This window comes from Helicoverpa armigera, chromosome 3 (genome assembly GCF_030705265.1).
Source record: "Helicoverpa armigera isolate CAAS_96S chromosome 3, ASM3070526v1, whole genome shotgun sequence".
Classification (NCBI taxonomy): domain Eukaryota; kingdom Metazoa; phylum Arthropoda; class Insecta; order Lepidoptera; family Noctuidae; genus Helicoverpa; species Helicoverpa armigera.
This window is the reverse complement of record NC_087122.1, coordinates 4,587,545-4,600,454: the sequence shown is the minus strand read 5'-3', so window position 1 is coordinate 4,600,454 and position 12,910 is coordinate 4,587,545. Positions and strand designations below refer to the sequence as shown.

Genomic DNA, 12,910 nt, shown 5'->3' with positions numbered 1-12,910 from the left:
GGAACTGACTACTTGTACTTAAAAATGTGTAGGATGGACATCATCGTAAACGCTTCCTCACGTGGAAAAAAGCCCCAGGTAGGTACCTATGATATGAACTAGGTACCCAACAACTACTACTGCTTGCCGTTTTACATATAGTAGATAGAACATGTCTAAACTTAAGAATGCTCAGGTGGATGCGGCAGGATGCAAATGTCCTACAGTTTACCTTCTGTTAATGTTAAGTGCCTTCTCAAATGGACTACCTACTACTACTAGGTATAGTTTATTATATTTTTTATTAGTTCGATAATATTTGCTGTAGTTGCAAAATGTGGCTTGCTGTTTAAAGGAGAAGACAGGGTAGAATAAACAGTCTCCTATTCCTTTCCTTCCATTTTTCCATTTTCTGTGTAAATCTACGACCTTTACTTTATAGAAAGACATACTTTGGACATAACAATTATTTCGATGCCAACACACTTGCTAATGACAGAAGCGGTAACCTTATCGGTAATCGAATCCAAGCCCATCAGTTCGTTAGTGTTGCATGGTGAGTATTGCCTCAACAGGGTTATTTACTGTTCAGATCACCCGCGCTTTAACAATAACGTTTCGTTTTAAAATAACCATTTTCTTTCTTAAATCTTTGTTAAAAGAATCTAAAAACCTAACATATTAGTATTATGTTATTATATGTTCAGTAATATCATTTGTTAACCCTCTGCTCGACAAGATTTTGACATATGACTATACCGTTGATTCGGCGGGATATTTTGAATCGCGACATGGAAGTCAAAAATTTGTACTAACTTTCAACACATGAATTCTAAGTCCGTAATGCCTGATTAGAAGTATTTTACCTATAACTTTAGAGCTCACTTATTTGACAACAACGTGCAAAGGTCAAATGGGGTCAGTTAATTCAGAAAAATATAATAATGACGGTGTTTTTAAGTCTATCGAAAAGTTAGGCATTTCAAATTTGGTGAAAACTTACCAATAAATAATCGCATCACTTTCTCAAACACAACACAAACGTCATATTTATAACATTTTCAATCCATTGCAATACATTTCGTGCACTTATTTATGTTCAATAACTAAAAAATCAGCACATAAAATACACAATAAAAATGAACAATATTTACAAGATCAAAGTCACAGACAAGTAGAGTTTGGAATAGAGTTTTATTTTTTTTTTCAATCATCGGTGTGCATTCGATACCTAAATCGGATATTTATTATAAATAATCGAATACCAATTTTATATATTTTTTTTAATAGCAACTTATTTCAATTTTATTTATTAATTTTAAATTATAGGTTCAATTTGTTTTTGTTGTTAAGAAAAAAGATATTTAAGTTTTATGAAAGTTTTTAGCATTAAATTTTTAAATGTATTATTTATTTTGGTGTTGCGTCATTCGTAATAATTTTTAACTTTAATTGAATTTTTATTACCTATTACGGAATTTTAATTTATTCTTATATTATTTCTGAACAATTCTAAGATTTTTGTTTCGGCGGAGGGTAAGCCTGCTCATAGAGGTATTTAGCCTACTTCAATCGATCTCAGTGGCGTGCACTTGGAGAGGCCTATGTCCAGCAGTGGACTGCGATAGGCTGATGATGATGATGATGATGATGATGAGGGTAAGCCTGGTGTTCTGAAATATAATGCAATTTGTAACTACCAAAGTAATGTACTTATTTGATGATGAGAAACAATAATAATAATTGATTGATTTTAAAGTCACCAAATATTTTTAACCGAATCCCAAAAAGGAGGTGGTTCTCAATTTGGATGTTTGTTTTTGGTCGAAAGGGTATATTCCCCATATTTGTTATTAGGTCCAGGATCTGATGATGGAAACCTTGAGAAATCGAGGGCAACTCTCGAAAATTGTAAGCATAGATAAGGTTATAACTTGACACTCAGATGTATGTCTGATAACACTATGAAACAGTAAAGGTTTGGAGCTGACCTGATGATGGAGACCAGAGAAGGTCGAGGGATCTCGACAACCGAACTTCTCTCGTCTCCATCTCCTTCACTGTTGCAGAGGCCTCGTAAATACGAATAATATAAGCACAAACACGAGAAAGTTTAAATATTCAGTTGTTGAGTTCCCTCTAACTTCACTGGTCTCCATCATCAGTTCAGCTCAAAACCTTCACTGTTGAATAGTGCTACCAGGCAAACACCTGAGTGATAAGATTTCAACCTATGTATTTCCGCAACTTTCGAAAGTCGCCCTCGATTTCTCAAGGTTCCATCATCAGATCCTGACCTGATGATAACGGGACCACCTCGGAAGTATACGCTATCAAACAAAAAGAATCATAAGGGTCAATTCCCACTGAAGAGCAGCGGCCGGCAGCGGTAAGAGCACGGAAAATGTAAGAGCGCGGCGCGGCGCGGCCCAGCGCGGCGCCGCGCGGCCGCCCGCTCGCGCTCAATCCCTTGCAATTACGGCTGCCGGCCGCTGCCGGCCGCTGCTCTTTCAGTGGGAATTGACCCTAAAATCGATAAATAAATGGCTGAGTAATCGCGTAACAAACATACAAAAACGGTCGAATTGAGAACCTCCGCTTTTGGGAAGTCGGTTAAAATAAGTCGGCGGCGGCCATCTTTCCATCTTGGACCAGCTTTCGATGAACAGCGAACTATTTGCCCTTTCAAACAATGAAATCGTCATAAAATTTTGCGATAACTACACCTAACTACGGCTCTCGTCAAATAGCTTTGCCGCTCAGTTAAAAGTTGGAAGTAACGAATCGCCATTAAGTTTGGCAGGTCTACAGGAATCCTGCACATAAAACACCCGAAGAAAAAAATGTCTTCATTTGCCGTCTTCAGAAACCCTAAAAACCGAAGATTTTTTTTATTCCGGCTACAACGTATTTTCTACCACTGATTTTCTAGCATTTTTTTCAAAATAAATTAAGTCATTTTACTTTTCCTAATTTAATAGATGTAAATTATAGAAGTAGTCTCCACAGTATCACATGCGAGGGATATGCAGGCGATTTCAGTGGTCGGGATATGAACGGGATATGAATTTATTTTCAGATTAACGGGATAATGAACGGGATATGAATTTATTTTCAGATTATGGTAAGTACCTATACAAAAGTGCAATTTAGTAATATTATAATATAAAATTATTAAATCGATTCTTTATTTTAACGAATCGGATCATTCGATGCAAAACTTCTATCACCGTCGCCATCTTGTCTATGCGTCTTCAAATTTAAAAAAACAGCTAATGTAAACAAACATGGCGAGTTCGATCAGAATTCCCGGTAATTACGATTGGATTTTAAAAAGGTATATATCTAACGGGATGCTAAATATGAAAGGTTTGAATGCGTAAAATAATTTAAATTTATTTAGTTATTTTATTTAGTACTCACAAATGTGGTTTGATTGGAAAGAAAATAAATATGAGCGTAAATAATTAGGAAAGTGTATGACTGATTCGCAGACCCCAATTGGGGTCTAAACCGAGCTTACGGTGACATTGATGTTCAGACCCCGATTGGGGTCCGCTACGGATTTGACGGTTAAAGTGATATTTTCTAAAGGGAGACATTATTTTTCGTAATGGAGAAACAACAAAACGTTTTCTGTCTGAGACTGCCATTGTCAATGTTGTCAATAGGGTTGTCAACTGTTCAGTGTTCTGTCATATGTCACTGTCAACAAAAGTAAGCTAAGCGAGCATTGGAAAACGAAAACAAAACAAAATACTAATTTATTTCAACTTAATTTTATTGTGTGTATTGATTTAAGCATACTCTACAATCTAGCCGATCAAATGGCAGAACTCCTACTGAGTCCAACAGAAAAAATATTTATTATTCACGGTATTCAAGTAAGTTTTATTATAACCTAAATTTGTAAATAACATGTTAAAGAAATCAAAATACACTACTAATAACTCTCTGTATCTACATTCTACAAGAAGGTGTAGAAAATGGATAGAATATTAAAATATATTTAAGGATGAAAGGAATATTGAAGTTAAACTTCATTTCGTTTGCAGGAAGATTATCGATCGGATGGCCGATCAAACATAGATTACCGGCCGATGGAGCTGGAAACTGATGTGGTGAACCTAACCAGCGGGTCCGCAAGACTTCGACTGGCACACACGGATATACTCGTGGGTGTTAAAACAGAGATAGACACACCACCTCTGAATAAACCTGATTCGGGCAAGATTGAATTCTTTGTTGATTGGTAAGTTATTGTCTTTGAAACACATGTTTTATTACAATATACTAATCACCCCAATTCCTTTTGCGAAACTGTTTCTGGTACCTGGATAAAACACAGCCCATGTTCAGAGCAAAGAGTGTAGCTTCCAAACAGGGAAAGAATCTGATGACTGAAATTGGTTCAGTAGTGCGGCGCCTATTTGCATCAAATAAACAATCAAATCTTTCCGCTTGTTGTATGTACAAGATATAAATTCATGAAGTTTTTGTTACAATTTACAACACAATACTTAGTTTATAATATTGATTTTTCAGTTCAGCAAATGCAACTCCCCAGTTTGAAGGCAGGGGCGGTGAGCAGTTAGCCGTAGGAATCTCCAACTTGCTGCAGTCCGCCTACCATTCTTCACAAGCCTTTGATCTAAAACAACTCTGTATACTTGAAGGCAAACAGTGCTGGAAGCTCTGTGTTGATATATTAGTAAGGATCGAATAAATTGGTGTCTATCTCATCCTAAAATCAAGCTCAATTGATCACAAATCATAAACCTATCTAGTCGCTATTTCTTGTGAACGTTTGTTAGATGAAATTCTTTAACTTTTTAACTGCCTGACTTTTTATCAGTTGGCGTGCTCCCAGCACCCGGCAAATTGAATCAAACAATTAATACCTGTATATACCTTGTATCAATAATAATTTTTAGTTGTTTGTTTTACTAGGATAGTTTTGATTTTTATTGTAAATATGTATTGTAAATATTAAAGGCTCACAATAAAAGCAAAAATAAATACCTGTAATGTATTTAGGCTCAAATATTGTAATATGTTCAGAAATTGAGCAAACTTTCTCATTACAGATATTGGAATGTGGAGGTAACCTCTGCGATGCTGTGTCTCTGGCCGTGAAAGCTCTCATGAACACAAGATTGCCTTGTGTGACAGCGGCACTCATGGATGGAGGGAATGTAGACTTGCAACTGTCAGATGACCCTTATGCCTGTAAACTGTTGGATATAGGAACAGCTCCTTTATTGGTAAGTTATAAAATAATGACTTCTGTTATTTATCTTAAATTACACTAGTCAACACTCAATCCTTCGTATTATCCCACTTCTTCTTTCGTGTCAATGACATGTCTTATAGTTTTTTTTTTTTGAGACTGCTCTTTGTCAGCCCAATATGCCGCTACAGCATGCCTCTTCTCATATAGAAGAGAATGCTTGCTTTTAATTCAATATTTGTGTTTTACAAAAGGTTTTAGTAACGTATGTTATTTGTACAATCAATTATTTTGGAATATTTTAACTTGAAAATACCTAAGAATCATTTTATTTTTCAGGTAACATTATGTAAAATCGGCGACAAATGTGTCGTAGATCCGTCAGCGGAGGAAGAGAGCTGCAGTGTCATATCTGTCATAGTAGGAATATCTGGAGACCCTAGCTGCTACAGTGATGACGAGACAATGTCAGAAGTAGGAGGCAAACTGACCACTATTGATATGTTTGGGCCAGGCAGTGTTGCGCCCAAAACATTGAAAGATGCCATCAACCAGGGAATGTAAGTTTCTTTATAATGATCTAACCTAGGGTCCCAATGAGTGATAGCAGTAAAACTGCTGCGTGTGCGTTACCCAGGCCAGATGTTGTCGAAAATGGTGGTTATTTAGTTTTCCAATGTACTGAGCTGAAATTTTACTGATATACAACTGATCTAAATAACTAATTATTGACATAACATTCAGTTCATATATCCAATCCAGTGGCCAAATAACACCGCGTGCATCAAGACCGTGCTTGTGAAGAACTGAATATCATCATAACTTGTTAAATACTTACAGGATACTGAATGAAACTTCACATACATTTGAAGGCAGTTACAAGCTTTAAAATAACGTTTAAAATAAGTCTTTAGACTTCTTATTGAGAGTGCTGGGACCAATTGAAATGTTTTTTCATTTAATTAAATAACTTTTAAGATATGCATTATTTTGGTTTTATTATTGCCGAACAAATTTAAACTAAGTCCTAGGAAGTCATGTACAAAATATGATAAGAATCCGCTTAACCATTTCAGAGATCTAGCAAAACCAAAAACGTTACCCCAGCAAAATCTCGAATAACTTCGCAACCGAAGAAAGAACAAATACAAAATATGGCACAACATTTACTTTATCTAGATAACTAATTTTATAGGTAATATTTATTTAAATATTGCCTTTATTTTATTAGAAAGAAAAGTGTGCGTTCGCGCAGCGGAATGTTGTTGAATTTAAAGATTTTAATTATGCAGATAATTAGTGTATGACGTCCTATAATTGTGTATGGTAAATAAAAATTTGTGTATGCAGCCATTGTGGAGAAATTCACAAAACAGATTCCGCTGGGCGAACGTTGGCGAACGTTGTCCTGGCGGAACAATCCATAGACTTTAGAAGAAAAGATGTGTCCAAAATTAGTGTGTATTTGTGTATAATTGATTATGTATGAATGAAATCAGTGCATGCATTAACTTCGGAGAAATTCAAGTTTCCGCTACGAACGTTTGGCCATTAGCTAGTTTTCATATAAAGCGCTTACATAGAGAGCTGTAGATTTTTACATACGTTGTTTTGAATTTGTTTATATTTGTTTAAAAACAGATTTAGAAAAGTCGTAGGGTTTAAAAGATAAAAATATAAACGTAAAATACCTATTAGGTCTTAGTTCTTAAAGTATGCAGTTTGGAATCTAGATTTTCACGTTTACACAAACCTTGTAAGTGTCTCCAACATGTTGCCAAGTATCAATGATGTTCCGTTAGTAATTAAAAGTTATAGGATATTTTATCATGATATATGATGAATAGATCACTGTTTACAAGCAGTCGAATATCGACGTTCTAAAGAATTGCATGGTAAAATGTATGCCAATAATTAGTTTAATCATTCAACTATTCACTTGCAAAATTTCATGTCATTAAATTCAGTAATTAAAGAAAGACAATTATAATACTGACGGAGCATCGAAAACCTACATAATCCGAACAAGTTCGGATAGCTACAAAAGCGGCCGTGCCATATGTAAGAAACGTTCTTAACTTGGAAGGTTAGTATAATTATTAATATGGTACAGTTGCGTACACAAGCGTTAGGAAAAAATAAAACAATTGCATTTCTTGAATGAAAAATATTTTTTTAATAACGCCACTATCTACGACATTTTAGTTAAAATACGTAACGTTTATTAAAGTTATTTTAATCACCTAGTTAAGTAATTTATGTAAGTAACGATAGTAAAAATATTTTTGTACACGGATATCTAAATAGAAGTACTTGTTAATTGAAGATTTATTTTTATCGTAGATAGTGGCATTATTATTAAAAAATATTTTCATTCAGAAGCATTGTTTAACGCTTGTTACAACTGTGCCATATTAATAAATACTAACCTTCCAAGTTAAGAACGTTTAATACACTGCTTTTTGTAGTTATCCGAACTTGGTCGGATTATGTAGGTTTTCGATGTCATCGTATTAAATTGTCTTTCTTTAATACTGAATTTAATGATTTGCAAGTGAAGTTGAATGATTAAACAATATGGCATACACGCAATTCGCGTCGTATATTGATAAACAGTGATTCATCATATATCATGATAACTATAACTATCTACGGAACATCATAACACTGTTGGAGTTTATTAATGAAACGTAATCTGATTCAAACTGCATACTTAAGAACTGAACTAATAGGTGTATTTTACGTTTATATTTATCTTTTAAACCTACGAAACTGTTTTTAAACAAATATAAACAAATTCAAACAACGTAATAAAAATCTACAGCTCTCTATGTAAGCGCTTTATATAACTAATATTGAAGCGTTCGCGTAGCGGAAACTTGAATTTCTCGAAGTTAATCATGCATGATTTCATTCATTATAAATACACACACACGGACACATCTCTTCTTCTAATCTATGGATAAAAAGTTCCGCCAGGACAACGTAACGTTCGCGGAATCTGTTTTGTTAATTCTATCTGCTTTACCTATACCAATATGGACGTCATACACTAATTATCTGCATAATTAAAATCTTTATTCAATGCCGCGAACGCACAGGTCTGGCTGGCGTAACGTTACGCCAGCAGGAAAATTTTGTGAAATAATTAAAACTATAAGCGCAACAAATTTAAAATGTGCAACAATTACAGAAGCCGCACAACTAATTATCTGTAAGATTCAAATGACAATTTTCGACAACATCTGGCCTGGGTAACGCACATAACTGCTGCTAAAAATTATGAAATAAGAGGATTCTCATTATCCACAATTTCATAGCTCTTGTCTTTGTGAACTTTTCCATATATTTTTTTTTGTAGAAGTGTAGGTAGTTAAATTAATAAAACACTGTAGTTAAATCCTCATTTTGTTTTTTACAGAGTTGCTGCAAAATTACTTGACAAAGCATTAGCTAAAGCCTTATCATCAGAGAGGCAAGAACATGGAAAAATGAAAAAATATGCATATGGATTTCTCAAATAAAATCTTACTTAAATATGCACACAAGTGTATTAAAACACATATTCCCTTTTAAATCCTTTATTGAATACCATTTAATTTATTATATTAATAAGATACACACATTATCGTATTATAGATAGAACTAGGTTCTAACATATACCTAATAAACTCACTACATATAATACTACTATAAATTCAGTCATAACCAAATATCACATTCGATTTAATTATTATCCATAGTAGATACTTCATAAATAATAAATATTTTCACAGAATTCATTCACAACATAAACAAAAGTAAATAATTGTCATAAAACAATGTCAAACAGAATAGTATAATTTATTAAAATATTTTTAGGAATGTGATTCCATTTATTTCAATGCATATTATAAGTATAATGCAGTATAACAATACATTATTATGTATAGAATGCCCAGAACTTATAGTATAATTTAAGTATTTATAAGCTAAAACTACTAAAGGCAAGATCTATAAATATCCTAAATGGATAGAGAGAAGAGAAAATAGAACAACTACATCTAGATGGATAATATTGTATTTATTCTCTATATCCCTTCACCCATACAATAACATTTATAGGGCTTACATGTCTATGCTATTCTATTGTAAGTATTCCATCTTCATCTTATTCCTATCACATCTGAATAATCACATAATATTTGTAAGATATATTTCCAATAAATGTGGAGTAAAACTGTTATCCTAACTAAGAAATCGTGAATAATCTAATGTAGGCCTGAACGGCTAGAAAGCGTGACGTCTACTTCCTGGTGTTGACGGGGGTGAGAAGGTCCAGTACTGCAGCAATGTTGCCATCCTTACTCTCAAGGAGTTGAGTCAACCAACCGCCCTCGTTGGTGAAACCCATAGCCAGCATTTGTTGAATCGCTGCGTCAATGTGAGCTTCTGAGGAAACAAAAGTTATAATATTAGGTAAAAGTCTGATGCATGCATAATAGTTGTGAAATAATAAAATAGTCACTTGAATTGCCATTCTTGATAACGTTTCTTCTAACTTATTGCAATTTAGATTACGCCTACCACGTCTACGCTATAAAATAGGCTATATACCTACATAATATAATGTCCATCATAGGAACTTCATATCATTTTAATAACAGCTAAAGTAGGTCCATGATAAGCGTCCGTCGTAGAATAACATTGACGCAGTATGTACACAGAAACAACGATGACTAAGATAATACCTAAACGTGTTCTTTGCAACTTAAAACAATAAAACTACTTAAAATGAGTCATTTGCATCGTTGCCTACTTTCATATCAATAAAATAAGGCTATCTAAGATAGCTTTATTGAAGAAACAAATCTATGAATCACAAAAAGGTACATTATACCTAGTCCTTTTATTGCGGATGTATGGAATGACTGAACATTGGAATTAAAACGTTTATAAAAATGCTTGTATGCTTTCAGCACTAATAATGTTAAAACCTGACGTTTCACAAATCAACCTAAGTCCGATAGACGAAACGCTCATGTCTATGCGATTGCCTGGTAATTACATACATGTTTGTATGTAGTGAATGTTGATTCAAACAGTCTCTTGCTCAATTCATTCGCTGACCGTGCAACTTTAAGGTCTTTGGGTCAGTGACTTGAATATGCATGAATGTTCGCTTACTTGAAATCGTGTGTTTTAGAAAAATACTGCGTAAAAAAATTGACATCTCCAAAACATATTTGATATTTGCCGAAGTTTGAATTTTGATACGCTAATTTGCAATATTTGTCATTAATATAAATACTTTGGACCCTAGCTTTACAAAAACATACATTTTAATGGCTACTCAAATTATTAGAAGATGCCAAATATATCATTTCTTAATTTCAACACGACATACTGCCCTCTGTCCATTAATACCTACTTAAAGAGGTTTGAACTTACTTGGGTGGCGCTGCCTAGGCGGGTTGGTCGGTGCGGCAGATGTGGCTGGTGCCGGCTGTGCCTGAGGCTTGGGACCAGGCGCAGGAGCCGGGGCAGCGGCCGCGGCAGCCGGGGGTGCAGAGGGCTTTTGTACCGCAGCACAGACGAGTATTTGATCTAAAAAACCGATCAAAAGTCGAAAACTTAAATTTTATTATATTGCTTTGCAACTATTGTATCGTGAAAGCCCAATAGCTATTACGTCACTAAAGGGCCAGCTTGGCCACACACCGCCTCTCCATAAACCATAACAGCAGTCGGAACCCAGTCGTTGCGTGAATCGTATGTCTTTGTTCTCGGCGCTACAGTTAAAAAGTGATTTTTAAATTGCATTTAGTCTATGTTTGGTGAAATTGTGTGATAGTCATTATGGATATTTTGGAAGATGGTATGTAGTTACTTTATAGAAGCATGTTAATTTTGATATTACATTTAATTTAAGTGACATATTATTCCTTAAATGCACACCATAAAAATCATTTTTTTTTGTAAACTTCATAATCAAAGGTGTTTTGTTTATGAGTTAAGCCTAGTTAACTTATGATTCTGGATGTAACTTATAGTTTCATTATCCTAGATAAGGTTTTAAAGGAAAATGTCCCCATATACACGCCATTTTTTATTTCATTTTTTACGTAATTAGTCGAAATTAGCTTTTATAAAACAAATTTTATTTTAATTCTCTATCACAGAATCACCAATGACTTCGATGGAAATGACTAGAAAATCACTCTATGAAGTCATAAAACAATGTTCGGACAGAAAAATAGACCAAAAGTTTGAGTTTTAGAAATCATCTTAAAATAATCACGAAATGCCCTGAAAACAAACAAGGATCATTGAGAACTGCCTTAAAATCATTTAAGTACCAATATAAACAAAATGGGCAGCTGCTAATAACAAGGAAGAACGCTTCTTGACAAAAATGAACAATGGCTTAATACTTTTATCACACTGCCTGTGGACAACAAAAAGGCCGGCAGACCAACAAAAGAATTCAAGGAATTGAGCGATCAAGCAAAGAGGCGCAAAACAAAAGATTTGAGGAACAAATACCCTGTGAACAGTTAACCTATGCAGCCCAAATGAGTCAACGTGCTGCAGGACATGGTGACGCGGCTAAATTATGAAAGATATGACTTTAACGCCAACAAGAGCCAAAAAGTACAGAACACGTTATAATTCAACTCAAAACGAGGTAAAAAAGCATACACCATCACAAGCATTAGCAATTTTCGTGGAAGCGGATTTGACAAGAAATCAATACGAAGTTATTCACGCTGCGAACAAAACATTTATCCTTGTTATTCACTTGTCAAAAGGCAAAGAAAGACTGTTATCCGCGTGAAGAGTCGATTAGAGTTACAGAAACATGTGCTGAAATAAACTTGCAGGATCTTTTAGATCATACATCTGCACGGTTATGTATGTACTTAGATGAAGTACTCGAAAGTTTAAATGAAGCAGAAATAAGCTCTTTAGAGCTATTATCAAATGGGGTTGTGATGGTTCCCAACAACAACAATTTAAGCAAAATTTGGTAACAGTACAGACAGTGATTCATCTATATTTCAGAGTTCATTTGTGCCCTTACGACTGATTTGCAATATTGGAGACCAAAATAAGATTATTTGGCAAAACCAGTGCCTTCTTCTCCAAGATACTGCCGACCCATAAGAATCCGTTTTGTTCATGAAACAAAGGACATCACAAATGAAGAAATCTCCTACATAGAGAATCAAATAAAAAACCTGAAAAAAAGTGAAATAACGAGAACAAATGGTGTTATATTAATAATAAAGCACACATTAGCCTTTACTATGATTGATGCAAAGGTTTGCAAGCTGCAACAAATACGTCATCTACCATGAGGTGCTATATATGTGGGCAAACATCAAAGGACTTCAACAACCTGATTAAAAAAATATAGAGAATCGATACTCTTAAATTTGGGTTGTCGACACTACATGCAGAATTCGATTTTTGAATCACTTCTTCATTTATCTTACAAAATACCTATAAGAAAATGGCAGGCAAGAACTCAAGAACATAAAAATATAGTGGCAGATAGAAAAAAAATAATTCAAGAAGCTTTTAGAGAGGAAATGGGGCTGCTAGTGGATATTCCGAAGGCAGGGTTTGGGAACACTAATGACGGGAACACATCAAGAAGATTTTCTCAAATCCCGAAATTTCTTCTCGTATTACAGGGTTGACATTCATTTAATAAAA

At 34.4% G+C, this 12,910-nt stretch overlaps 2 protein-coding genes across 6 annotated transcripts in view; one reads left to right on the top strand and one right to left on the bottom strand.

The window, feature by feature from the left end:
• Positions 1 to 3,681: 3,681 nt before the first annotated feature.
• LOC110383765 (exosome complex component RRP42) lies at positions 3,682 to 8,747 on the top strand. The gene is made up of 6 exons (XM_064043537.1): positions 3,682 to 3,863; positions 4,035 to 4,231; positions 4,525 to 4,690; positions 5,067 to 5,243; positions 5,549 to 5,769; positions 8,631 to 8,747. Exons 1-6 carry the CDS (start codon positions 3,807 to 3,809, stop codon positions 8,731 to 8,733), a joined length of 921 nt encoding a protein of 306 aa, XP_063899607.1. The 5' UTR covers positions 3,682 to 3,806; the 3' UTR covers positions 8,734 to 8,747.
• A 27-nt stretch (positions 8,748 to 8,774) lies between these two features.
• Positions 8,775 to 12,910, bottom strand: part of LOC110383764 (protein ref(2)P) — an 86,575-nt gene continuing 82,439 nt past the window's right edge. For 4 of the 5 annotated variants that reach the window (XM_064043533.1, XM_021344638.3, XM_064043532.1 and 1 more), the window contains 2 exons: positions 10,640 to 10,777; positions 8,775 to 9,640 (listed from right to left, as the gene is read on the bottom strand). In XM_064043533.1, coding sequence (XP_063899603.1) covers positions 9,495 to 9,640; positions 10,640 to 10,777 — 284 coding nt within the window. In that variant the 3' untranslated portion in view covers positions 8,775 to 9,494. Of the gene's footprint in view, positions 9,641 to 10,639; positions 10,796 to 12,910 lie in introns of all 5 variants that reach the window. The other variant, XM_064043535.1, reaches the window with a different exon arrangement.